General features: G+C 56.0%; 1 protein-coding gene across 3 annotated transcripts; it reads left to right on the top strand.

Moving 5' to 3' along the window:
• MELTF (melanotransferrin) lies at positions 1-25,850 on the top strand. 3 transcript variants are annotated; one of them, XM_066347204.1, is made up of 16 exons: positions 1-137; positions 1,911-2,065; positions 3,413-3,512; positions 6,264-6,446; positions 8,637-8,793; positions 9,969-10,036; positions 13,709-13,896; positions 14,538-14,718; positions 16,287-16,438; positions 18,213-18,309; positions 19,879-20,073; positions 20,997-21,126; positions 21,243-21,310; positions 22,990-23,177; positions 24,601-24,799; positions 25,478-25,850. In XM_066347204.1, the coding sequence occupies exons 1-16, from the start codon at positions 89-91 to the stop codon at positions 25,564-25,566; spliced, it is 2,199 nt and encodes a 732-aa protein (XP_066203301.1). In that variant the 5' UTR covers positions 1-88; the 3' UTR covers positions 25,567-25,850. The 3 variants fall into 3 exon arrangements, with proteins under 3 accessions (XP_066203301.1, XP_066203300.1, XP_066203302.1); XM_066347203.1 differs by having other exon boundaries at positions 20,997-21,153; XM_066347205.1 differs by lacking the exons at positions 22,990-23,177; positions 24,601-24,799 and having other exon boundaries at positions 20,997-21,153.
• Positions 25,851-27,469: the final 1,619 nt, after the last annotated feature.

Genomic DNA, 27,469 nt, shown 5'->3' with positions numbered 1-27,469 from the left:
GAAGGAGGGAGAAAGCCTCGGCTGCTGCTGACCCACTGGGACCCTGACCTAGACTCAACCGGCACTCAACCCGGCTCTAAACCGCGCCATGTGGGGCCCGAGTGTGGCTCTGTGTCTCTTCCTGGCTCTGCGCACTGGTGAGGCCCCTGCGCGGCCGTGGGAGCAGAAGCCGGGTCGGGGGTTCCAGAGCTCTCCAGCGCCCCTGAGCAGGGGTCCGGGGGCTGGGGAGTGTGTCCTGAACCCGCGTCTCGCAGATGAGGACGATAGAACTAGCACTGACCAGAGCAGACTGGGATGTCTGGAGAGCTTCACGTAGGAAGCGGCATTGAACTGGGCGTTGAAAAAGCGGACCTTCTGATGCGCCAAGGAAGGGCGCGGGCAAAGGCGTGGAGGGGAGAGCCTCGGAGTGCGGGAGGGCGACCGCACTTGATGGGCGTGGAAGCCAGAGGAGGGTTTGGGGGCGAGAGCGGCTCTACCTCCCTGGAGTCCCCTCGGGGAGGGAGCGACACGGGAGCAGAGTCCGAGGGATGTGAGGGAGGGAGGGACGAGATGTCTCCCGGGAGACCTGCAGGATGCAGGGAGGGAGGAGGGGGCACAGAGCGGGGGCTCCGCGCGTCTGCACCGCCCCCTCCCAAGGGAGTCAGGGCCAGGACTGTGCGACATGAGGCCGGACTTCGGGTGCAGACTGCTGAAAGGACGGTTACAAGTCACTGCTGCGACCTCTTCTATACAAAAATAATGGCCCTGACATCCGTAGTGTGGGCTCGGCTGCTGCCCGGCCTACCAGGCGCAGTCCTGGAGCAGCAGAGTTGGAGAGGCGGAGGGTGGTGGAGGCGAGGCTGTGGACACTCGCAGTCTTGAGCCCTGGAGTGGGAATGGGAAGCACAGGCTGACACGAGAGGTGACCTGGTCCCGGGTGGGAGGGGGGTGAGAACCAGACCCCACCCGAAGGCGCCCGCGGGAAGCTCCCTGGCAGTCTCGCCGCAGAGACAGCGCTGGGTGAGCTCAGGTCTGCAAAGGCATCGCCGCAGGGAACTCCGGCACTGCTGGCCTCTTCCTGGTCCCAGGGCTGCGAGCTCTCTGGGACTCGGACCTGGTCAGAACATGGAACTCAGCAAGGTCCCTCCCAAGCAGAAGTTCACTGAGGACTTGTGTGTCCTGGCTCAACATAGGTTTATTTACAACGCAGAAGTGGGTTTTCTCATCTGCTTTCCCTAAAGATGAAACAGGCTCAGAGAGGTCAAACAAGTTGCCTGTAGTCACCAGGTGGAAGACCAGGAACTTGAAGCTAGCCTGCTAACTCCTCAGCCACACCCTATCAGGGGCCTGGCACTGTGCCCCCTGAGGAAGGCTTTGCAACAGGACAGAATCACAGACGCCCCAAGAGGGTGCAGGGCTCCTCAGGGCAGGCGCCACCGCTTGCCTGTCTCCCGCCTCAGTTCATGAAGAGGGCCTGGGAACACCGCTCAGTGAGGGACCCCGTCCAGCACCCTCTTGGAGGACACAGAGGCCCAGAGAGGGGCAGGAACTGGCCTCGTCACAGAGCCAGCAGGCCCCTGCGCGGCCGTGGGAGCAGAAGCGGGCGCCTTACGCACCCCAGGCTGGGTGTACTCCAGGATGGCAGGGAGGGCAAGAGTAACCAAACTGATAGCCTAGGAGACATTCCCTGGCCTTTGTTCAGGGCCAGGCTCAGAGCCACCCATCTGCCCTGAACACAGGGACATACTAGCCCCACATACAGCTCTGCCAGTGAACCAGCCCTTCCCAGCCTGTGACACCTCTTTGTGCCTCAGTGCCTCCCAGTGGAAGGGCAGTGCCTCCCAGAGGACTGGGTGACCACGAGCTGCTGGAGCCCCCTCTGCAGGCTGGGGATGCCCACAGAGCTTGGCCTCACTGTCCCCTGTCCCCAGCACTCAGCGGGATGGAGGTGAGGTGGTGCACAACCTCAGACCCTGAGCAGCAGAAGTGCAGCGACATGAGCAAGGCCTTCGAGAGAGCGGGGATCCAGCCCTCCCTCCTGTGCGTCCAGGGCACCTCGGCAGACCAGTGCATCCAGCTCGTCGCGGTGAGTCCTCTCCCTTCCGCTCCACCACCCCCGCCCGCCAGACAAGAGTACTCTGACTCAGGAGGGAGCACACAACAGCCTCATTCACTGGGAAAGGCACTGATGTCCCCCTGCCAGGGCCGGGCGATAGGATCTCCTGAGTTTCCCAGGTAACAAGGGCCAGCTTGTTTCCTGCCCAAGCCCAGGCCAGGCCCAGGGAGGCCTCGGAGAGGGCCCCTGCTCAGATGGGCGCCAATGGGGAAAGTGTCTGGGAGGCGGAGTATTTCTTCCACAAGTCCTCTGCTTGCGGGAAGGGAGAGGGCACTGCCCACCCCACCAAGGAGAGCCCCGGCACCGGACTCCTCAGTGACCTGTGGTGGTTGCTCACGGCACCATGGAGTTTTCCAAAACAGGGCTGGTGTGGTTTCTGGAGAAGGAGGAACAGGGGCCAGCATCCTGGGTAGGTGAGTGGGGGGTGGGAAACAGTTTTGAATGGCACTGACCGTACTCAGAGGCAGGAACCTCTGTAGCAGGACAAAGTACCTAGGGAAGCCTCAGGGGTGGGCACAGGGGGACCTGAGTTTCCATTGCAGCTCAGCCTTTGCTGTGCCCCCAAGACCTGACCCAGCTGTGGTCCCACATGGCCAAGGGCTTGGGTCAGGCTCCACTGTGTGTATAAAGCAGCTATATTGAACTATAATTCTATTCGTGGACTCCCATGACACATTGATAGTATACTGCCCTTTGTGTTTTAAAATAAAAAGGAGAAAACTGAAGAGGGCATGTATGGGATTTGGTCTGCATCCTACAGTGGACCCTGAGGAACAGGTTAGCAGAGGGTGGGAGTCAGGGAGACTCACTTTGCACTACCTACTGTTTTGTACTATCTGATTTTGTCCTATAAAATTAATATTTTTCAAATAACATAATTAGAAAAGCAAGGTGAGCCCTTGGCCTAGGAGAACTGTCACCTTTGGCTTAGTAAAGGGGGAGACCCCTAGGTTCTGGTGGGGGGGCAGCCTGCAAGGCTGAACCAGGACAGGGCTCCTGGGCCAGACTAAGAGGACCAGTGTGGCCTGACCTGTGGTGGCGCAGTGGGTCAAGTGTCAACCTGGAACGCTGAGATCGCCAGTTTGAGACCCCAGGCTTGCCCAGTCAAGGCACATATGAGAAGCAACTATGAGTTGATGCTTCCTGCTCCTCCCTGCTCCTTGTCTCTCTCTCTCTAAAATAAAAAAATTAAATAAATAAATACATACATACATAAGGAGGACCAGCGTGGACCTCAAGGGGCCCGAGGTGGGTGTCCCTGAGCTCTTCCCTGAGTGACCCAGGGACCGGGTGGGGTTGACTCGCATTTCCCAGCAGGCTCGGGAAGCTGATGCCATCACTCTGGATGGAGGAGCCATTTATGAAGCGGGGAAGGAGTACGGCCTGAAGCCCGTGGTGGGTGAAGTGTACGATCAAGGTCAGAGGGCTGAGTGGAGGAGGGGTGGGAGGAAAGAGGAGTCACTCAGCAGGATGTCCTTACTGGGCCCGGCCCAGCCCTGGGTTCTTGGCCACCCAAACCTCCAGAGGCTCTTTAAATCTCTCTCTCTCTCTCTCTCTCTTTTTTGTATTTTTCCAAAGCTGGAAACAGGGAGGCAGTCAGACAGACTCCCGCATGCACCTGACCAGATCCACCCAGCATGCCCACCAGGGGGCAATGCTCCGCCCATCTGGGTGATGCATCCAGAGCCATTCTAGCGCCTGAGGCAGAGGCCATAGAGCCATCCTCAGCACCTGGGCCAACTTTGCTCCAGTGGAGCCTTGGCTGCAGGAGGGGAAGAGAGAGACAGAGAGGAAGGAGAGGGGGAGGGGTGGAGAAGCAGATGGGCACGTCTCCTGTGTGCCCTGGCCGGGAATTGAACCCAGGACTCCTGTACGCCAGGCCAACGCTCTACCACTGAGCCAACCGGCCAGGGCCCTAAATCTCTCTTGACACTGCCTTTCTCTGAGAGTAGGGTGTCAGGGACGCAGAGGACTGACCCACACTTATTCTTCCTCCTGGGGATCCCAGCAGCCCCGGCTTTTCACCCACAGACTGTTAGTGAGGGGCTGTCCTGTGCCTGGCATAGGATTGGACGTGATTTTCTGGAGTGAGCAAGGCCTCTGCGATGCCAGCCAGCTGCCTCACACTCGAGTAGCTGTCTGTCAAAAGCAGCAGGGTGGGGATGGGGACGGTGAGGGGTGGTGTCCAGGAGCTGCAGGGCCGGCACACCACAAATCCCAGCTCTGCCCCTTCCTGTGCCCGCCAATGACCTTGGACAACCTCCACGCCTTTGACTATAAAATGGGGGTAGTAATCACTGCCGTCACACAGAATAAATGAGCCAGTGTGCGAGCACCGACAGTGGCACGTTGTGGGGAATGTTAGCGCCTTTGCCCCGCGCCCTGCACCTCACACCCAGATGCACTTCGGGCTGCGCCTGCCTTTTGTACCTCTCCACCACCTCCGCTTGTCCAATGTCTAGCCTCCGTCACAGCCCAGCTCAGTTGCCTCCTCCAAGGAGCTACGCTGGGCCTTCGACCTCTTGGCCTCTCTCTCTGCTTCCCCAGTGCTGACTCACTCTGCCAAGGCCCTGTCCCCTTCTCTCTTGTTTTCTTTGTCCTCACCATAGTGAGTCCCCTGAGGAGGCCCTGGTCCTCATCTTCAGTACCCAACACAGGCTTGCTCTTGGTTCCTTGTTGAATTAATGACTACCAGATAACATAGGACTCAGTCTAACCCAAACCAGCCAGCCTTTTGGCTCAATGGCCAGAAACAGCCCTACCCCATGGGTCCCAAATACAGCGCTTCCTCTTTAATTAACTCAACACATTTATTAAGTGCCTACTACATGCCAGTCATAAGCATACAGGAATAGGCAAAAGAGAGACAGTCTCTGCCCTCAAAGAGCAGCAGTCAGGTAGTAAACAAACAAACACCCCAAAAATGTAGTTACAAATGTGGTGGGTGCATGAAAAAGTAAAGGCCGAGAGGGAGACAATGGGGGTGTGGAGGGAACGGAACCAGAGCAGACAGCCCCGGCCGGGCAGCTCCGCTGGTGGGAGCACTGCCCCGGTGCTCAAAGTCTGCAGGTTTAATCCCTGCTCAGGGCACACATAGGAACCGATCAACGTTTCTGTTTCTGTCTGTCTGTCTCTCTAAAATCAATCAATAAAATTTTTTTTTTAAGAAATAGAGTAGACAGAGGGTTTTTCTGGGGAAATGACATTAAGTGGAGCCCAGATAAGAGTCCCAGGTGGGAAAGAGCTTCATGTGTCCAAGGAACTAAAAACAAAGGTACATTACAGCGGGTGAGTCAGACCAGACACCCTGCTCAGGTTGCCAGGAGTCAGGCTCCAGCCTATAAGAAATAACACTGGCTTTGTTTTTCAGAATTCAGCTTCTTTCTGACCATGGGCACCCACCACCACAGTGCACTTGTGCCCGAGTCATTAGTAATAGGATGCCTCTGGTCCTCAGTCCCCATGGATGAGTCATTTCTGTCTTGTCTGAAAGGCTCCTTCTCAGCCACATTTGGCCCAGGGGAATCTTCTGCAAGGCTGTAGACTCCTGCCCACCCATGTAGCCCAGTCAGGGTCTGGAGTGAAGTGGGACCACATTGTTCTTTCTATCTATCGTCTATCTATTGTCTATCTATCTAGCCAGCCAGCCAGCCATTCTTTCTTCTCAGCACCAGAAATCACTTTTCTAATATGGGGAAGCCACTACCTTGCTCACCCTGCTCCTCTCAACCCCTCTTCTTCCACAACCACAATACCACTCCTGCAATTCTTCTAAGTTCTCCAAAGGGCTTCTTCACTTTGGAAAACAAAACTTGCAGGCCACTTCTGCTATTGGCCCATGGCTCCCCTGACATGCACAAATGTAGACCCAGCGAAGTGCCAGCTGACTTGGACAGGAAAGGTGAAAATAATCTAAGGAAATATCTCAAGATAGTATCTACCCCATGAGGCTGGAGGAGGGCGGGGTCTGCAACAAGCTATGTGGCCTGCACTCACTTGCTCTCTCCGCAACTAGAACACCATGCACACATACAGGTGTGCACACACACGCGTTCATGCACAGTGTCGCATGTGCACACACACCCCTCTCCCACAGCCTTCCCAACAGGGTCCCAGCCTCTCCTGGCTTCTCCCTTGCTGCCTCACTCCTCTCCTCTCCTCCTTCTAGGGGTTGGTACCTCCTATTATGCTGTAGCCGTGGTCAGGAGGAGCTCCAACCTGACCATCAACACCCTGAAAGGCGTGAAGTCCTGCCACACGGGCATCAACAGGACGGTGGGCTGGAACGTGCCCGTGGGCTACCTGGTAGAGAGCGGCCGGCTCTCGGTGATGGGCTGCGACGTGCTCAGAGGTGAGGCCTTCCGGCAGGCAGAGCTCCTTCTGGGCTCTGGGCACCCTCCTGCCTCATCCCTGCTCTCCCCTCCCAGGGCAGCCTCCCTCCAGGCTCACCTTCATCTTGCATCTACTTTAAGGAACAGCCCGGTCCCACCTCTCCCAGGGGCCGCCCAGACACCCAGCGGTGGTGTCACCTCCATGCTGGCCAGCCCCGGGTTGCCACCAGTTCAGTTTCGTCTAAGGCCCCTCCAAAGCACTGGACTCTCGCTCCCTTGTCCACTGTCCTGGCAGCCCGGGCCCAGCCCACATCGGGACAAGGTCCATCACCAAAGAGCGCTCTCACCTGGGGGAGCCTGGTCTCAGATGCTATCTCCAGAAATGTGTCCTCAACTTCCCAGTCAGAAACTATTTCTTCACGACCCAAACAAGCTGTGGACTTGTACCCAGAAAGCTCACAAGCAGCTAATCAGATTCACTGCTCTCTGATTTATCCGCAGTGAGGATGGGGCTGTCGTGCAGACAGGAAGTTCTGTAGAAGGGAGTTGAGAGTGATCTGAATGAGGAAGCTGAGGATGAAATGTGAGAAATAACACTGGCTTTGTTTTTCAGAATTCAGCTTCTTTCTGACCATGGGCACCCACCACCACAGTGCACTTGTGCCCTAGTCATTAGTAATAGGATGCCTCTGGTCCTCAGTCCGCACGGATGAGTCATTTCTGTCTTGTCTGAAAGGCGAGACGGGAGTCAGCTGAAGGCCTGAGGGTCCCAGCTAAGAGCCCTGAGCCCTCGTTCTGGCAGCCTGAGCTGAAGCCCTGCTTTTCACGCTCTGGGCTGCTTTTCCTGGTGACTGGCTGGCCACCCAGCTGTGTCAATCTCTCCACAGGGGACACTGAGTTGGCCCCTGACACATGACAACCACATTCTCAAACTGCCCTCCTGGGATCATACCATCCCCTTCAAGTAGTTAGGGGTGTCCCCAAACCCTTTGTCCATAAGGATGCTGCCCCCTGGTTTGCTCCACGGCCACCAGTGCCCCTGGGGGTGGGTGTGGATGAGGGAGTCTGCAGGAGGAACAACGGTCTCTGAAATCCCTGACTTTGCTGTCAAATAGATGTGGGTTTAAACCCAGGCTCCACATGATCTGCCCTCTGAGAGGTCACTCTGCCTCTTTGAACTTCAGTTTCCTCATCTTGTAAAGTGAGAACAACTACAGTGCCGTGAGGTTGGGAGGACTGAGAGGGTTCACACATTGTCTTCGCACAGTGCGTGGCGTGAGTGTGTGCTCACTCAGGGAGCGGTAGTTATTGTGAGTTCGACTTTCGTACCTCTTGGCGGCCACCTCACCATTGTGCGCCCACATGCATGCATGTGTCACATTACACACACTGCATACACATGTATACACTGCCCCACTCAGCCCCAAGCACTGTGTCAACCAGCACAACCCACAAAGCCTGGAAGCCGTGGCCCCACAGACGGTGGCTGGGTGTGGGTGGTCTGTCGGGCACTCAGCACATCTATTATATGTCTTCCCTCCACCCCCGGGGAGGCTGCAGAAATGACCAGGAAAGGGAGCCCGTCCTGGAAGAGCTCAGTCTAGCTGGGTGACAAGCAGGATGTGACTGGCATCCTGCTCACCCTGCGTGACCCCGGAGTGCCCTCAGCACAGGACAAATATTTGTCAAGAGGGTGGACACTGGGCCTCAGGGCGGGCAGGGGCCTGGAAACCCCAGATTCGACCTCTTCATGCTTCACACCTTCCTCTCCTCCACTTCCCTCCCCTCCCTGTTTGGAGAAGTGCTGTCTATCAAATTGTCTATACTGGTTAAGTAATTACTTCTTTCCCTGCTTTCACTGGTTACCTGTACTGATTTTGAAATCAAGCCCTCAATGAGAACAGTATCTAGTTCCTATCTGGTTGTTCTGTATGGCCATTTTGGGGTAAATGTTTCATTTCCCTGAGCCATTTTTGAATAACAACAGTCACTTCCCAATGTCCACACATTTGTGGCCCCAGTTTGGGGATCACTGACTGGATCCAGTTCTCCACTTTTGCTCAAACTGAAGCCTGAAGGGTCCAGCCCTATCACCGGAGACCCCAGCTCTCCACTGCAGCCTCAGTTTCGGGAGCCCTCTGTCAGGGACAGGGACAGGTGTTTGACCCTGCTGTGCAGCTGGCTGACCTCCCTCTACCTCCTTTCCGCAGCTGTCAGCGAGTATTTTGGGGGCAGCTGCGTCCCTGGAGCAGGAGAGACCGGTTATTCCAAATCCCTCTGCCGCCTGTGCCGAGGCAATGACGCTGGGGAGGGTGTGTGTGACAAGAGCCCCCTGGAGAGATACTACGACTACAGCGGAGCTTTCCGGTGAGAGGGGAACGCCTTCTGGGCGGGGCTGGTGCCCTCCGCCGCTGAGTCGGGGCTGAGGTCTTTCCCCACACGAGCTGGGGAAAAATACTCGGGCCCAGAGGGCCCTGGGGGAGTGCCAATGTCTGCATCACATCAAAGCGCCCTTTATATAGTTCTAGTGCCCTGGTTGATTTAAAAACATCAAGCCGGAATATGCCAGACTGGATTTGCTCATAAATCAATATGTTTGGTATATTTAGAGAGGTGGGAACTCAGAGGGAAGAAAATGACAAAACCGCCTTTTGCCACCCTCGTGTCCCCATGGCCACTCTCGCGTCCCCGTGCTGGTGTTCCAGAGCGGCAGGGAGGGCGGAGGGGTGGGGGAGGGCGGCAGGGACCCTCTAGTTCAGGCTGGCACTTCCGATGAGGCTGCAGTGCATCCAAGAGAGTCTCTCACATATGTGGTGACCCTCCACCTGTCTATAAGTGAGGAACCGTGCTCAGCAGGGACTGGAACGGAAGCCTGCTGAGTCCCTAACTGCCGGGCCTCAGTGTTGCCATTGGAGCCGGGAGCCTACTGGGGCCCTCACTCTGGGCTGGGGTGTGGGGAAATGTAGTGTTTAGCACAGAGAGAAACAGTCCTCTGTCCTCCAGCCAGAGACTGTCATCCACCCCCTGCTCCTGGGCTCCTGGGGTCACCCCCCAGGCCAGACCCTGCTTACTTGCTGGCTGTGGAGACCCAGGCATCCCCTTTGCCCAGTTGGCCCTGGCCTGTCTCCCTCACTGGGCAGTGACATATAAAGAACCCCTAAAAGTCCGGGCCCCTTCCTCTCAGGGTTTTGTTAGGGCATGAGGAGGTCAAGTGTGGGCCCTGCCTCGGGACCGAGTCGTCTTCAAACGCCCCCAGCACGGAGGCGGCGGCTGCACTCCCGTCAGGTCAGGCCCAGGGGCAGGCGGACGGAGCTACGGGTACAGAGCTCTCCCCAGCGGCCGCTGTCGCACCCCCGCCTCCCAGGTGACGAGGTTAGGGAGGCTCCACGACTTGGCAAAGCCACACAGACAACTGGAAACCCATGTTCCCCCAAGACCCACCCGCACGGTCCAGGCCAGACCTCAGAGGTGGGGGAGGGCTGCGGGCCGCGCTCAGGCCCACCCAGCTCACGGGGTTCAGCTCACGGGGTTCTCCTCCGCAGGTGCCTGGCCGAAGGGGCCGGGGACGTGGCCTTTGTGAAGCACAGCACTGTGCTGGAGAACTCGGACGGTCAGTGGGGGGCCAGCGGGCCGGGCGGGGCGGGGAGGCGGGGGGCTCAGCAATGGAGTTCAAACTGCTCGCCGCCAGGGGCCCAAGGGCGCAGCTCTGAGCTGCCCTGACCGCCTAAGGCGCTGCATTCTGCTCCCACTTGAAGACTGGGCTCCACTTTTCCAAAAGTGTGCCTTCCCTTCCTGGCATTTTTCTCTCATCTGAAGAAGCCACCCTTTTATCCCTGGATGAAGTGTTATGTGTTGACCCATTATATCATTGTCATATACATTTTTAAAATTTTTGAAATAACTGAGCTTCAGAAAAGTTGCAAGAATAATTCAAAGGACTCCCTTTTATTCTGTCCTTTACCAGGATACTAACTTTTAGCACTTGCCACACTGACTTATTATTCTTTCTGTATATATGCACGTGTTCTTTTGCACCAGGTGAGAGTATGCTTGCCTGCTCACACCCCCAGCACTGCAGTGTCTCCTCAGACCGGGGAGGTGGGAACCTCTCTGCAGTGCCGTCATCAGACTGGGACAGTGTAACACTGACACCATCCTGTTACCTACAGTCCAGATTTTAGATTTACTAATTGTCCTAATTCTGTTGTCTGCAGCAATATTTTTCATGTCAGGACCTCATGTAAGATTACACTTGGTATTTAGTTATCAGACTTTTCAGTTTTCTTTAACTTTTTGAGTGTCAAAAAAATTTTTTTTGTGACACTGACATTTTTGAAGAGTCAGGCTTGTTATTATATAGAATGAACCCTAATTTGAATTTACCTATGGCTCTTTTTTCTTAATTGGGGTAAAATTTATATACAGCAAAAATGCATCCTTTTTGAAGTGTAGTTCTATGACTTTTGCCAAAAACACACAGTTGTGTAACCACCACCACAATCAAGATGGTGACTGACAGACGCTTCACCCCAGAAGTCCTCCCACCCACCCTGGCCGCCACCAACCAGACTTTTGTCTCTATAGTTTTGGCTGTTCCATAACATCTGAACATTGTCCATTTTTAAAAATAATTATCTTTTTTTTTTAATCTTTGCCTTTTGAATCAGAAGGTCCATCCCATAGTCTGACATTCATGCAGGCAAACCATATGAGCCAGACTTGAGGAGCAGAAGGAAGTGATCTAACAAAGAAGGAAGCACCTGGGGGTGTCCCCAGAGCAGGACAATCCTGTGAAAACAGGCAGCAGGGACCTGGGCCCCAAGAGAAGTTCAACAAAGGAGAATTTGGAAGGTGGAGAAAGAACAGGGATGTATTTGGTTAAAATCGGCACTTTTAAAATTTTGATGGTAATCTAAGGAAATCTAAGGGAGTAATTTTTTTTTTTTTTTAATTAACTGAAGTTGGAAACGGGGAGACAGTCAGACAGACTCCCGCATGCGCCTGACCGGGATCCACCCAGCACGCCCACCAGGGGCGAGGCTCTGCCCACCAGGGGGCGATGCTCTGCCCCTCCAGGGCATCGCTCTGCCGCGACCAGAGCCACTCTAGCACCTGGGGCAGAGGCCAAGGAGCCATCCCCAGCGCCCAGGCCATCTTTGCTCCCATGGAGCCTCGGCTGCGGGAGGGGAAGAGAGAGACAGAGAGGAAGGGAGGGGTGGAGAAGCAAATGGGCGCTTCTCCTATGTGCCCTGGCTGGGAATTGAACCCGGGTCCCCTGCACGCCAGGCCGACACTCTACCGCTGAGCCAACCGGCCAGGGCCGGGAGTAATTTTTTTTATGATTTCTTTAGTGTCTTACTACAACTCTTAGGTCGACAAGGCAAATCCTGTCATACCCATCTTTCTTTTTATTGGATTTACTGGGGTGACATTGGTTAATAAGATTATATAACTTTCAAGTACACATCATCCATATATTGCATTATGTGTTCACCACCCACTGTCTAGTCTCCTGTCACCATCGGAGCCTTCACTCTTGTCCGCCTCTCCAGGCCCCTCCCCCTCGGGTAACCACCCTTCTGGTACCTGTGTCTAAGAGCTTTGTTTGTTTGTTTTGTTGGTTCATTTGTTGTTTTCTCTTTCTTATCCCACATGAGTGAAATCATACGGTTCTTGACCTTCTTCATCTGACTTATTTTGCTTAGCATGGTACTCTCAAAGTCCGACCATATTGTTGCAAATGGTAGTATTTCATCTTTTCCTACGACTGAGTCGTATCTCATCGTATGTGTGCACCACATCTTCTTTATATGATCATCCATCTAAGGACACTTCATTGTTTCCATGTCTTAGCTACCGTGAATAATGCTGCAGTGAACGCAGGGATACATACATCTTTACAAATAAATGTTTTCAAAGTTTTCAGGTAGATGCCCAGAAGACAGATTTACTGGGTCATATAGTAGTAATTTTTTAAAGAATATTCACACAAAAAGATTGGTAAGAGCTAAAGAATGGAACTGACATAAGTGTCTGAAGTAGTGAAGCAACAAGACTTTAATTGTCCCTCATCGGTGGAGAAGGGGAGCGGTGGGTCGGAATGCCTGAGGGATGCATTTGTCTCAAGGGAAGGCCAGATGCTCCCCGAGTCTGCGAGTCTGCACGGTGGTTTACGGCAGATTAAAAACAGGGAGAAGGCGGGGAGTGGGGAGAGAATGACACTGAATAACCGAGAGTGCTGTAAACGATTGCAGTCATTAAAACTGAACTGTATGGGGTTTTCCAAACTGTTACTCTTGGTTTGGGGTTTTGCTTTTTAAACAGCTTTCAGGTGAACTGAGTTTTCAGGGTCCCACAAATTATCTTTTCTCCTCCTTATTTTAAAATTAGTCTTCTTAATTTTCCTATTTGGTGTCAACATCACTCTTTCAAGCAAATCTTGTTTTCTATTCTAAATGAGTTTTATGGAAAGTTTCCAGTAATGTGGAAAATTACTTTAAAAGGACAAATGGAAAAAATAGGATGCAAGCTTGCCTATCAAGGATGTCCTTAACCATACTTAAAATGGTTAGAAGCTAGAATAGAAAAAAGGACTTGGGAGAAATATACCAAAATATTAATAGTTGAATTACTATGTAGGTGAAGCTTTGAAGAATTACCCTTTTCTCCTTGGGACACCGTTCTGGGTGGATTCTGTCAGTCTGTCTTCACCTTGGCACCCTGCCCTGTCCTCTGCTCGGAGGCAGATTTAGTGCCTGAGGGTACATTGTCCTCCCTCTGTGTGAGCTTCTCTTCTTCTCTTACTCTTTTTACCTTTAATAAATGTTTTGTGTGTATGTGTTATATTATTACTTCAAATCCATTTTATTAGTAGAAATTAGTGAAAGGTAGAAAATATAAGAAAGTAGACACAGGCTATTGAGACCTCAGGTCTTGTAGAGCCTCCAAGCTCCTGTTCATTCTGAGTTCTGGGTCTCACCTCCTGGTCAAGTCTGGGTCTCACCTCCTGGTGAAGTTCTTGTTCTCACCTCCTGGTCAAGTCTGGGTCTCACCTCCTGGTGAAGTTCTTGTTCTCACTTCCTGGTCAAGTCTGGGTCTCACCTCCTGGTGAGGTTATGGGTTCTCACCTCCTGGAAGTTTCTTTTCACTGTGGGTCTATGGCCCCTGACACCTTAACTTCTCCCCAAGCTCCCTTTCATGGGCTGTCCCTGAGGCCCTCCTAAGAACCCCCCACCCTCCACTGGACAAGATGTGGCTCACCAGAGGCTTCTTAATTTCCCAGGAAAGACCCTGCCCGCCTGGGGCCAGGAGCTGCTGTCCCAGGACTTCACACTGCTGTGCCTGAACGGCAGCCGGGCCGACGTCACCGAGTGGAGACGGTGTCACCTGGCCCGGGTGCCCGCTCATGCCGTGGTGGTCCGGGCGGACACAGACGGAGGCCTCATTTTTCAGCTGCTCGATGAAGGCCAGGTGAGTTCAAGGCTCCCCACCCAGCCGCTGGAGTGGTGCTGGACCTTCTTGCTTCTCACCAGGGTGGGAGCTCAGGGCAAGAGCCATCCTGAAGCTGGGCTGGTCAGACCGGGAGGGACCCTCCCCTGAGACACACCCCGGCTGGAGACCCAGGTCTCCGTGGTGCCTGTCCAACCTCAGGCCTCGTCCGTCCTCAGGGACAAATTATCCTAGCTGGCTCTTAAAAGCAAAACTGGAACTTATGAACAAATAAATAAAATGACAAAATGAATAAGTGTCCAAGTACACCGTTGATTAAATGTGGTGAATAATACTTTGCTAAAATCACTGCTTACAAGAGCAGCAAGTTCCTGGCTGCTGGGCACACCAGCTTTACTTAGCTTTGCCACATTGTGCCCCACGGCTGCGCCCCCTGCTGTGCTCGGTGCCGCCCCCACCTGGGCCAGGAGTCCTGTGTGCAGTCAGCTGAGTGCAGCAGGGTGGGGTGCACTGGGGAGCACGGAGGAAGGAGGGAGGGGGCATCACCTGGTCCTCAGGGTGGGCAGTGCCCTGAGGGCACAGGAAGAAGAAGGTGGTGGCTGAATGGGGAAGAAGGGATGCACCCCTGCAGCCCCTCACCAGCCCTTCCCCTTGACACACAGCATCTGTTCAGCCATGAGAACAGTAGCTTCCAGATGTTCAGCTCTGAGACCTATGGCCAGAAGAACCTGCTATTCAAAGACGCTACCTCCGAGCTGGTGCCCATCGCCACACAGACCTACGAGGCATGGCTGGGCCCTGAGTACCTGCATGCCATGAAGGGTTTCCTCTGTGACTCCAACCGTAAGTCCGCCTGTCTCTCCTCCTGCGGCTCCAGCCCGGCCTGACTGCACGACCAGAGAGGTGGCCAGGGAAGGACGCCACCCCGGGAGGGGAACCTGTGCTTCCACTGCCCTGCCTCTGGGGGGTGGGGTCCAGGCCATCAGGGTCTGTCTTGGGAAGGGTCTCCTCAGCACTCCACCCTGAAGTCATCAAGTCCCATCTTTCTCCCTGCACATGGCCTTATTCCTCCTTCTCTGACCCATGGCCACTGCCTGGCGCAGGTGTTACCCTCCCACCATGGGCACTGCCTGGAGCAGGTGTTACCCCTCCCACCATGGGCACTGCCTGGCACAGGTGTTACCCCTCCCGCCATGGGCACTGCCTGATGCAGGTGTTACCTCCTCCCGCCATGGCCACTGCCTGGCGCAGGTGTTACCCTCCCGCCATGGCCACTGCCTGGCGCAGGTGTTACCCCTCCCGCCATGGCCACTGCCTGGCGCAGGTCTTACCCCTCCCGCCATGGCCACTGCCTGGCGCAGGTGTTACCCCTCCCGCCATGGCCACTGCCTGGCGCAGGTGTTACCCCTCCCGCCATGGCCACTGCCTGGCGCAGGTCTTACCCCTGCCGCCATGGGCACTGCCTGATGCAGGTGTTACCCCTCCCGCCATGGCCACTGCCTGGCGCAGGTCTTACCTCCTCCACCCATGGGCACGGCCTGGCACAGGTGTTACCCCTCCCGCCATGGCCACTGCCTGGCGCAGGTGTTACCCTCCCGCCATGGCCCCTGCCTGGCGCAGGTGTTACCCTCCCGCCATGGCCACTTCCTGGCGCAGGTGTTACCCCTCCCGCCATGGCCACTGCCTGGCGCAGGTGTTACCCCTCCCGCCATGGCCACTGCCTGGCGCAGGTGTTACCCCTCCCGCCATGGCCACTGCCTGGCGCAGGTGTTACCCTCCCGCCATGGCCACTGCCTGGCGCAGGTGTTACCCCTCCCGCCATGGCCACTGCCTGGCGCAGGTGTTACCCCTCCCGCCATGGCCACTGCCTGGCGTAGGTGTTACCCCTCCCGCCATGCCCACTGCCTGGCGCAGGTGTTACCCCTCCCGCCATGGCCCCTGCCTGGCGCAGGTGTTACCCCTCCCGCCATGGGCACTGCCTGGCGCAGGTGTTACCTCCTCCACCCATGGGCACGGCCTAGCTGAGGTGTTAACCTCTCATGAGAACTACTGCAAAGTCTACTGAAGGGCTTCCTGCCTCCAGCCCCCAACCCCATGTATCCTTCGCCCACAACCAGGGAAATGGAGTGCCACTGAGCTAGATACACGGCAGCTATAATCTCCCTCCAGCCCCCCTCACAACCCCAGGAAAGGGTACAGTTACTCCGTTTCTATGTGAGGATATAGGATCAGGTGGTTACATGACTTACCCCTCATTGCTAATGAAGGAAAAGCCAGAATTTCCCTTGGGTCTGACTCCAAGCTCTTCCTACCGCGGTACCAGCCCCCACGGGCCCCACCCCACATGCCATGCTCAGGGCGGCCCCTGAAGCAGGTGAGTGTGCGGTGACCACGTGCTCACACTCACACAGGGCTGCCCCACTACCTGCACTGGTGTGTGCTGTCTACCCCTGAGATCCAGAAGTGTGGGGACATGGCTGTGGCCTTCAGCCGGCAGAGGCTCAGGCCGGAGATCCAGTGTGTGTCGGCTGAGTCCCCCCAGCACTGCATGGAACAAATCCAGGTGGGGCTGTGACCAGAGGGGCAGAGCGGGCCCTGTGGGTGAGCGAGGGTAGTACCTGGGATGGTCTGCACCCCTCCCCCTGCCCCACCTCTTCTGGAGGTCACAGGGCAGGCTGGGGAGAAGAAGGAAGGACCCACAGGACCAGCCACCCACCTCAGGGAACAGGGCAGAGGGGGACCATTTCCCCTGGGGAGCCCAGGGGCTCCTCCTCACTGGGTGGGTGGCCCAGCTTGGCCCTGGTTGACCCTCTGGCCTTGGGCAAGCCTTTCCCCTTTCTGCTTCAGTTTCTTCTTGTGCACGCCAGGTGTGGGCTTATATCGTTGTCTGCTAAACATTTTGACAGCAACTTGCAGTCAGAAATACATTTTACATCAATCACAGTATGGTACACAAAACTTTTCTTTCAGACGTATATGTTAAAAAATTCTTTATATAGAGAGACATGAGATAAAACAGTACTTCCCCTTACTAAGTAAAATGCATGCTGATAGTTTCTGTTCTATTATATTCTAGTCTTTTTTTTTTTAAGCGAGAGAGACAGGAAGGAAAGAGATGAGAAGCATCAACTCATAGCTGCATCACTCTAATTGTTCACTGATTGCTTCTCATATGTGTCTTGACAGGAGCGGGGGACCTAAAGCCAAGCCAGCAACCTTAGGCTTCAAGCCAGTGACCTTTGGACTCAAGCCAGGGTCAGCAACCTTGGGATCATGTGGATGATCCCAGCTCAAACCAGTGGCCCAAGCTCAAGCTGGTGAGCCTGTGCTCAAGCCAGTGACCTTGAGGTTTTGAACCTGGGACCTCAGCATCCCAGGTCAACCCCCTATCCACTGTGCCACCATGGGTCAGGCTCTAGTCTTCTTTTTTATTTTTTAAACACTTGTCATGACCCATTACATTATTTGGCATCCACTAATATGTCTGCCACCGGCAGTTAAAAGCACTGGTTGTGGTCTCAGAGGCCCCTCCCGCTCTGTCCTGCTTCTCTGACTGGAGATGGAGGCCAGGATTAGGGGGCAGCCTGAGGTCCTGCAGTCAGGGATGAGGTCTCACCTTGGCCACAGGTGTCCCAGCAGCTCTTGGGTTCCTGGACTCCTCCCCTCCTGTTTTTTAAGAGCAAGTAGGTGGGACCTGATCATGAGGAGCTCTTTTCAAGGTGGTCCCCAAGTGCAGGCCAGACCACAGCCTCTCAGGAGTGCCCACCCTGCCTCCTGGGGTGGCGCTTTACCCTTCAGCCTTGGCGCCACCTTCACAGGCCCTGAGACTGCTTCCTTTTAAGACCGGGTCATTCACCCACTTGCACACACATTAAACAAACATGCCTTGCTTTACACCTACGCTGTGTGCCCGCCTTTGGCCGGGTGCTAAGGATACGGAGCAGTGCCCCAGACCTCCAAGGGCTGGACTTCCATGGGGAGAACCCATACCACACAAGAGGACTGGGATCGTGCTAGGTTCTGCTCAGGAGACATCATCACCAGGAGACCGTCTCCTGGCAACAGGATACACTCAGAAAACGCTGGAAGAACGACATGAACACCCGTGACAGGAGTGTTGGTGGGGCTGGTCTCAGGCCTCTGGTCCTCCAGGAGCCCCTCTTGCCCACACATCTTCACAACGAGAAGAAGGGGTTGATGGTTCAGGACGGGGTCGTCAGGGGAAGGGAGCCTGCGAGTCCCCAAGAGACCTGGCTCTGGTACCTCCATCAGATCCTGACACTCATAGCCACCCTCTAGCCCACCCCAGCCTGGCCACTCTTTCTGTCCCCATACAGGCTGGGAAAATTGATGCTGTGACCCTGAGGGGCGAGGACATTTACACAGCGGGGAAGACATACGGCCTGATCCCAGCGGCTGGGGAGCAGTACGCCCGTGAGTGCAGGGCCAGGCTGCTGGCTGTGGCCGGGAGGGGTTGATATTTTCATGTATGTATAAACTGCCCCCGTGGCCATTTTCAAGAGCTCTAGCTGTCTCCCTCAATGCCTCTGTCCTGGGCCAGCTGCTGTCTGTCCCAAGCAAGCCCCCCTTGCCCCAGGCCTCAGTGTTCCCATTCAGTTCTTGAAAATCTGGCCCCAATCTGCAAACTTCCTGCAGAGGGTCAGAGAGTAGGCACTTTAGTCTTTTCAGGCCACATAAGATTCTACCTCATAGTCTTCTTTTTTTAACAACCCTTAAAAAATATAAAAGCCATTCTTTTTTTTTTTTTTTTTTTTTTTGTATTTTTCTGAAGTGAGAAGCAGGGAGGCAGAGAGACAGAGTCCCACATGCGCCCGACCAGGATCCACCCGGCATGCCCATCAGGGGGCGATGCTCTGCCCATCTGGGGCATTGCTCCATTGCAACCGGAGCCATTCTAGTGCCTGAGGCGAAGGCCACAGAGCAGGAGTTGGGAACCTTTTTGGCTGAGAGAGCCATAAACGCCACATATTTTAAAATGTAATTCCATGAGAGCCATACAACGACCTGTGTACATTACGCATTATCCAATAAATATTTGGTGTTGTCCCGGAGGACAGCTGTGATTGGCTCCAGCCACCTGCAACCATGAACATGAGCAGTAGGAAACGAATGTATTGTAATACATGAGAATGTTTTATATTTTTAACGTTATTATTTTTTTAATTAAAGATTTGTCTGCGAGCCAGATGCAGCCATCAAAAAGCCACATCTGGTTCGCGAGCCATAGGTTCCCAACCCCTGCCATAGAGCCATCCTCAGTGCCTGGGCCAACTTTGCTCCAATGGAGCCTTGGCTGCAGGAGGGGAAGAGAGAGACAGAGAGAAAGTAGAGGGGGGGAGGGGGGAGAAGCAGATGGGTGCTTCTCTTGTGTGCCCTGGCTGGGAATTGAACCCGGGACTTCCACATGCCGGGCCGACGCTCTACCACTGAGCTAGCCGGCCAGGGCAAAGCCATTCTTACCTTGCAAACCAGGCCATACAAAAAGAGGCTAAGTCATTTCGACCCAGACTAGAGGCCTCCCTGGCCGGCCTCTTCCACCTTGATTGTGTGGCTCACAGAAGGTGGCCCACCTTCCTGTCTGCTCAGGCACGCCCTGGCAGGGGCCTGGGCTCTCCAACAGTGACCTCAGGTCCCCCCTTCCACCTGGATGTGAAAAATCTCTGGGCTTAGGAAAAAAACGCTTCTGCAGCCTCAGCTGTGCCTCCACCTTTTTCCTGAAGGGGAGAAAAATACCACCTGGGTGTATGGAACCGAAAGAAATCCCTCTGGCAAGAACTGTTAGTGGGGCACAGGCTGGGGGCCGCTGCCGATGTGCTCCCTGCACACCCCCAGCCTGTGCAGCCTCTGGGGCCTGGGCACCAGGCAGAGCGGCGGGGGGCGGGGTGAGGGAGGAAGGGCCCCCTGGGGAGATGCCCCGGAGCTTGCCTCTCTGAGGCCAGGAAAGCACAGATGAGGGGTCTCACTGGTGTCCCCTTCCCCCAGCGGAGGACAAGAGCAACTCGTACTTCGTGGTGGCAGTGGTGAAGCGGAACAGCTCCAACGCCTTCTCCCTGAACGAGCTGCGAGGCAAGCGCTCCTGCCACTCGGCCTTCGGCAGCCCCGCCGGCTGGGACATCCCCGTGGGCGTCCTCGTGCGCAGGGGCTTCATCCAGCCCGAGGACTGCGACGTCCTCACAGGTGCCACGCTCTGTGGGAACCCAGATGCACAGAATGTCCTTTGGGGTAGGCTGGGGTCGAGGACCCTCTTCCAGCAGAACCTCACGGAAGGCAGCCCCGGAGAGGTTTCCTGTTCGGCCTTGACGTTCCCCTTGCTCTTGGGGAAGACGGGAAATCTTCTCGGCCACGGCGGGCCAGTCCGGGGTATCTGGTGGCTGTGCGGAGGGTGCCTGGTGCCCCTACCCACTCACTCTCCCGGAGTGGAGCTGGCCCCAGTGGTCTTGGGGAGCAGGGGTGCATGGGGTCTGGGCTTGTTACTGTCAGTCACCAGCTGCCCCTACCCCCCAGCAGCCCTGGGCGTCTGGGGACCCATTGGAAAATAGCCGTCCATCTGTATAAGTGCTGAAGAGACACTTTCACCAAGCACCCACCATATGCCATCCGTGGGCCCTCCCCACGCGTTAAATCGTGCGCAGTCTTGGTGAGAGGAAGGCAGGAGGAAGCTGACAAGATCCTTGTGCTGACTGCACACATCCCTCTATCCTGGCTGGCACCTCAGGAAAAACACTTTTCTCTCTAACCACCTCCACAAGCTCACAGAGGGGGTTGGGGTTGGCTGCTTCCACTTCGAAACAGCTGGGCAGTTGCTCTGACTGGGACAGAATAGCTTATGAGGTAGTGAGTTACCCATGCCTGACAACATTGTAGGGAAGACTGGTGACCACTTATCAGAGCTTACCCGCGGGATTCCTGTATTCATCCTCCGTGTTCTCCCATCGCTGTGCTCCTCACAGGAGGAGATCGGCCACTCTGATCTGGGTAACCAGTAGAGCAGACAGGTGGCCTTAAGCCATAAGGCCAGGCAGGGTGGGCAGACATGTAGGGAGTGGCTCTCCCACCTTTCTGCGCCAGCCCCTTGACACAGCCTTTTCCCTGTGTCCCAGCGGTGAGCGAGTTCTTCAGTGCCAGCTGCGTGCCCGTGAACAGCCCCAAGAGCTACCCGTCCTCGCTGTGTGCGCTCTGCGTGGGGGACGAGCAGGGCCGCAACAAGTGTGTGGGTAACAGCCAGGAAAGGTACTTCGGCTACAGCGGCGCCTTCAGGTACTCTGGTGGGCTTGGCAGGGAGCGTGGGCCGGGCACCAAGGCTGGGACCCTCCTGCTGACGCCTGCTTTGGCTTCTGGTGTGGCAGGTGCCTGGTTGAGAATGCAGGGGACGTCGCCTTTGTCAAGCACACAACTGTCTTTGACAACACAAATGGTACGTGGTGGGGCTGGGGCTAGAGCAAAGCCAGATTCGGGGGGGCTTTTCCCATCCTCAGCACAATCCAGGCACCAGGTGTTGCTGGGATTGGGGCAAGCAGCAACGGGAAAGACTGAGTCTAGCAGTCTCTATCCCTTAGGGGTCTCAGAGCCCCAAGAGTCTCATGGTAAGAACAGACCTCTGGCCACACATCCAGGAACGTGGGACACATGATAGTCTTTACTAATCTGGAGTCCAACTCCATTTCCACCAGAACGGTAGAAACTCAATCTCAATCAATGTGGAGAGACCCTGTCTGGGATGTTTATGTGGCACCAAGGTGTGTGGGTGGGGTGGCAGGGGCCTCTCTCCACAGGGTCATCAGTTCACATCAGCATCCGGCCTTCAGTCCTGAGCAGGTCAGGGCATGTGCGGGAAATCCTTCTGCAGCCCGAGGCCACGGGAGGCAGGACACACCCCCCTTCACATCACAAGGTGGTGTTCTCCAGAGTCACCTTCCCAGACGCCTTTCGGGAGAAAGACCTCAGGAACTCTGTGCTTCAGGAGCCCCTAGACCCACACCTGGGATCCAGTCAGGGCTCGGGGCCCCTTGCCACACATCACTTCCTTGCCGTTCCTGTTCCCTCTCTCTCAGAGATTTTATTCGTTCTGAAGACTGGAGCTGCCTCCCTCCTATCCTTTGCACTTTCTGTGTATACTGCCTACACCCAGGCTTTGAACCCCCACATGCTAGAGGCATGGTATTTTCCACTCTGTCCTAACGCTTCTCTGCCCAGGAACTCTGTAGAAAAGCATAATGTGGCCCACAGGGGAGGTGGAGGCGGGTGAAGGGAAAGCAGGACATCCAGGGAGAATCATCGGGTTGTATCCCAAAGCCCAGACCCCACCCGCCTAGGAAGGTTACCACGGCGACAGACCAGTTGCCCCAAATGCGCTGGGAAGAGCTCCGGGCCCTGTTGCCACAACTCCTGTCCTTTGTCACCCCCCCCAAAGACCCCTGGGGATATCTCCCGGGAGGAGGGTGCCGGAAATGGGAAGAGTGGGGATACCAAGTGAGTATATGGAGACATAAAAATACTGTGACTCCCAAGGGCAGTGTTTCTCAGGAGGTCCTTGGACCACCTACCTGCTTCCAAATCACTGGGCTGCTGGTTTAAAACACAGGTTCCTAGGCCCCATGCTACACCCACTAAATAAGATTCTGCAAGTGGGGCCCTTGGAACTGCCTCTCATGGGTCCACACATAGTTATATCCACACTGGTTTCAGAACTTCAGCTGTTAGAGCAGGAGGCCAACCCCCACCTTTAGGAACTCATTGCACCCTTAGGCCCGAGACCTGTAACACACAGCTGGGGTTCTTCACCTGAGAGTAATTCAGACCCTCAAATTCTTCACCCATAAAATGGAAGGTGATCATATTTGCCTTGCGTTCCTGTTGTAAGGATAGAGCAGTGCTTGAAAAATGCCTGTCGCATAGTAGGTACTCCCTATTTCCTACGAACCGTAGCTCCTGCCAACACTCTGGGCACAGCGGGGCTCTCTCATTTTGGCAATCGAGCAGAGAAATTGAAGAATGGAGCATTCTGGGGAGCTGGCCAGACATGGCCCTCTCTCCCCAGCCCAGGGTGCGGGGGTCCAGGAGGAGAGCAGCCTCTCTCTCTCCCCACCCCCTCAGGCCACAATTCGGAGCCCTGGGCTGCTGCGCTGAGGTCAGAGGACTATGAGCTGCTGTGTCCCAATGGGGCCCGGGCCGAGGTGTTTCAGTTCGAAGACTGCAACCTGGCACAGATACCGTCCCGTGCCGTCATGGTCCGGCCGGACACCAACATCTTTGCCGTGTATGGACTGCTGGACAAGGCCCAGGTGAGCCAGGGCCGGGGCCACGTCATTATGAGGCTGGATGACAGAGGTGACCAAGCCCCTGGGATACCTCAGTCTACCCGGAGCAGACCTCAGGAGAAATGGAGGCTGGGGGGGGGGGGTTCTGTGATTTTTCACTTAGCCGAGAATATCCCTCCAACCCCTCTCCCCTCTGCCTCCTGCATTATTAATTTTCTCTTCCCAGCTGGGTCATTCTCATGCTGGTATTTCTGCCACCTTAAAAAACATCCTTCTTGGTCTCACATCTTTTGCAGCCATAATCCCATTGCCCTTTATAGCAAAACTCCTTCGGAGTCGTCTCTGCTCTGGAACCTCCAAGTCTCTCCTCCTGGTCCCTCTGAAGGACGGAGACTATTCTAGACCAGCCCCCCCCCCCCCCCCCGTGCCCTGCGTTACCTCTGGCCAAGCGCACAATGACCTCAAGTTCAGTGGCTGATTCTCTGTTCGCCTCTACCTGACCTCTCAGCTGCACGGGCCACGTCTCCTTCCCCTTGGGGTTCAGCTCCCTCATCCAGGAAGGACTCTCCCCCTTGGCTCCTGGCCCCCACCTGCCTGGCTCTCTGTCTACCTCAGTGGCCACTCCTCCCAGCTCCTTTGCTGGCTCCTCTTCATTTCCCAGGCTTGTCACTGCTGGAGCGTCCCAGGGTTCAACCCTAAACCGTCTTCTCTGCTGCTCCTACACACCTGTGGGCCTCATGCCGTCCCAGGCCATCAGCTCCCATCGATACACTGGTGGCTCCTATATGCATCTTCAGTCCTGCTGCCATTCACCCTTCAGTCTCAGACTTGCACCTTTGACTGCCTACCTAACATTTCAACTGGCATTTCTAACAGGCATCTCACACTGAGCGAGCAAGTCCCAGGTGCGACGCACTTCCTGGCTCAGTCTTCCCCGCTTCAGCCTGCCCCTTTCCCCAGGGGTCATCTCGGACCCCACTCTTCCCTGTGCTCTCCGCCCAGTCGGTTTGCACACCCTGCTGACTGCACTTTCACAACACATCAAGAATTTGAAACCAGGCTGCCTGACAACAGGGCCCCTGGTTCCTTACCCAGCCCCTCTCCGCCCCGCCCCTCCTTTTCCCGAAATACTCTGATGTGACCCGGGGGGAGGACTCTGTGGATGACAGCTTTCATCAGATCCTCAAGAGGATCCTGGGATCCCCCTAAAAAGGTCGATAGCCACTTTACCCCTTCTCACTATGGCAGCTTCATCATCGCTTGCTCCAAATCCCCCTTGATTACAGGGGTTGATGAGCTGTCAAGCTCCTGAGTTCAAGTCCGAGTCTTGGCACCCCGAAACCCCCTGCTCTCTGGTTCACCATATGGAGAGCAATGACTGGCAGGCAGCCCCTGCGTGACCATTTGTGAGCCGGGTGAAAAACAGGTCTGTTTGTGGTGCCTCTAGGACCTGTTTGGAGATGACCACAATAAGAACGGGTTCAAAATGTTTGACTCCTCCGACTATCATGGCCAAGATCTGCTTTTCAAGGACGCCACGATGCGGGCGGAGCCTGTACGGGAGAAAACCACGTACCTGGACTGGCTGGGCCTCGACTACGTAGCGGCTCTGGAGGGGATGCTGTCTCAGCAGTGCTCGGGGGCAGGTAGGCAGCTGCTGGGCGCTGGACTGCCCTGGATGGGCGGGCCCCCCCCACAAAGGAGGAGCGCCCCCCACAAAGGAGGAGCGGGCGTGCTGCCCCGTTCCCCTGCATCAGTGGTTCAAGGTGGTCCAAGGGCCTCCTGGGAAACACTGCCCTCGGGAGTCACAGTATTTTTATGTCTCCATATACTCACTCGGTATCCCCACTCTTCCCGTTTCCAGCACCCTCCCCCGGGAGATATCCCCAGGGGTCTTGGTGGGGGGTTGACAGGGGAAAGGAGTTGTGACAACAGGGCCTGAAGCCTTTCCCAGCTCATTTGGGGCAACTGGTCTGCCGCCTTCAGGTAAAAGGGCTTTCTAGGTCATTACAAACGATCAGAGTGGAGTCTCTGGAGGGCCCGAACAGGAGGCTGTGGAGACTTCCAGCAGGAACCCTGGCTGTGGAACCAGACAGCCCTGGATGATGATAAATGCTAAAAATGATCTTCCAGAAAGGACGAGGCAACTACATAAATATACATGTGGCATAATTTTCAAAGGAATGAATATGTAAAGAAACCTGGGGAAAGAAAGATTGTGACAGCTGTAGAAAGAGGGAGCCTGGGTGAGTTGAGCAGGGAGGTGCGCTGGATGGGTCCAGCCAGGAGGCCTCAGGACCCTAACGCCTGTGTTCCACCCTCAGCGGGCACTGCCCCCGGGGCCAGCGCCGCCCTGCTCCTGCTGCTGCCCCCGCTGGCCCTCTCGGTGGGCCTCCTGCAGCCCTCCCTCTGAAGCAGCTCCCGGCAAGCCTCACCCTCCCTGGGAGTGCAGACCTACTCGGAAATCTCTATAAACAAGGCTGTTCTCTTCAGTAACTCCGGCTAGCACTCAGAGACGCGCAATGGGAACGGGAATATGACGCTGTGCTCTCCGAGATGTGATCCCGACACTGAAGTTCCTGTGATTGCTTCAAAGTAGAATAAAGATGAATGTTAAAGAAAAGTCCCGCAACCTGGAGTTGGACGTGAGCAGGTCTCTGCGGCTAGAGCCCAGCCTCTGCCTCCCGGCACCGCCTGCCTCTGCCTCCCGGCACCGCCTGCCGCTGTGTACCTGAGGCCTGCTGGCTGGCCCCCAGCCACAGCCCACCCACGGCGGGCACTGCTTCCCTGCAGATCTGGGCTCCCCCACATGGGGCCTCGCCAGGCTTGGGTTTGAAAAAGGCCAGTTACCAAGGAAACAGGCTGAGCCCAGACTTCCCACACAGCCCTAGCTGCTGGAGTCATCCAGGGGGCCTGGTGAGATGACAGGGCCCACGGGCCCCTCCTCTGCTGGTTCCCACTCCACCCCCCCCAGAGAATGGACACTGCACTTCCCGCAGCCCCCCCCCCCCATCTGTCCTCAGTCCTTTGTGTTCCGGCCTCTCCAGCCTCCCGCCTGTGGACAGGGTCTGTCCTCTAAGGCACCCACCAGAGGAGGCCACGGCGAGGCCTCTCCAGCCTCCCGCCTGTGGACAGGGTCTGTCCTCTAAGGCACCCACCAGAGGAGGCCACGGCGAGGCCTCTCCAGCCTCCCGCCTGTGGACAGGGTCTGTCCTCTAAGGCACCCACCAGAGGAGGCCACAGCGAGGCCTCTCCAGCCTCCCGCCTGTGGACAGGGTCTGTCCTCTAAGGCACCCACCAGAGGAGGCCACAGCGAGGCCTCTCCAGCCTCCCGCCTGTGGACAGGGTCTGTCCTCTAAGGCACCCACCGGAGGAGGCCACGGCGAGGCCTCCACGGAGACCAGCTGCCGGGCACAGGCTGCCCCTCATTCTCTCTCCTGTGGCTTGGTGCGGCCCAGACCACTGGACCCCCGATTGTGCTGGGCCAGCAAGGGCAGGGAAGCCAGGGCTGGACCTTTGGGATGAAGCCTTCAAGGGCTTCCTCAGACAAGGGAAATGCTTCTCAGTTAGAATTTTTTAGGGATACGGGGCTTGATTCAGGGTTGGGAATCTAAAATTCTGTCTAAAAACCTGTCTGTTGTGGGGTGGGGGGGAGGCCTCGGAACTAGACGTGCTGTTGCCCTGCCATTCGGGGGGTGCAGGTCCAGGCTCTGCCCGGGAGTTAAGCCCAGTGAGCAGGAGTCCCTCCTCCTGCATCATCTCCTCTTAGGTCCCATCTCAGATGACCCCTGCCCCCCACCATGGAACGCCCGCCACTGCACAGTCGCGCCTGTCCACCTGGCAGCCCTGGCTGCCTCCAGACCGAGAGGTTTGGCCCCACAGGCTGCCCAGGGCGCTCCAGGCCCCTTAACAGAAGGTGGCCCAGACTCCGGGCAGTGTGAGGACCTCTGAGGGGTTGGGAACGGCCGATGCCACTCTCTTTGTCAGAGGAGCCACAGGCCCAGGTGAGGTACTGACAGCAGCTCCAGCTCCTCACAGTGTGACCCGGGGATCTCCTCGCCCAGCCTTGCACCAAGGGGACCTGCAGTCCACTCTCTCAAGGGGAAAGGCCCCTCTTCCTGTCGCTGTGAGTCAGCAGGAAATGCCTGGAGAGGGTCCTCTCTCTACTCCATTGCTGCCAGGGTTGAGAAGCCGGAAAAGTTTCCAGAACTGCCAGCTCCTACTCTGAAGTTTGCTCCCTGGAAAAAGTAAGGAGAAGAAACAGGAGCAAGCCACCCTCGTCAGCAGGCGAGGAGCCGTGTGGGCCTGGAGCTATT

The sequence above is a fragment of the Saccopteryx leptura genome, chromosome 8 (assembly GCF_036850995.1).
Source record: "Saccopteryx leptura isolate mSacLep1 chromosome 8, mSacLep1_pri_phased_curated, whole genome shotgun sequence".
Classification (NCBI taxonomy): domain Eukaryota; kingdom Metazoa; phylum Chordata; class Mammalia; order Chiroptera; family Emballonuridae; genus Saccopteryx; species Saccopteryx leptura.
The sequence above is the reverse complement of the archived record's forward strand: the minus strand, read 5'-3'. Positions and strand labels throughout refer to the sequence as shown.

What these genes read in the sequence shown, in the direction of transcription:
- MELTF (XM_066347203.1), top strand. Translation starts at nt 89, where the DNA reads ATGTGGGGCCCGAGTGTGGCTCTGTGTCTCTTCCTGGCTCTGCGCACT. An exon ending in AGTGCATCCAGCTCGTCGCG is followed by an intron (nt 2,066 to 3,412) that starts GTGAGTCCTCTC and finishes ATTTCCCAGCAG; the next exon opens with GCTCGGGAAGCTGATGCCAT. An exon ending in TGTGCTGGAGAACTCGGACG is followed by an intron (nt 10,037 to 13,708) that starts GTCAGTGGGGGG and finishes TTAATTTCCCAG; the next exon opens with GAAAGACCCTGCCCGCCTGG.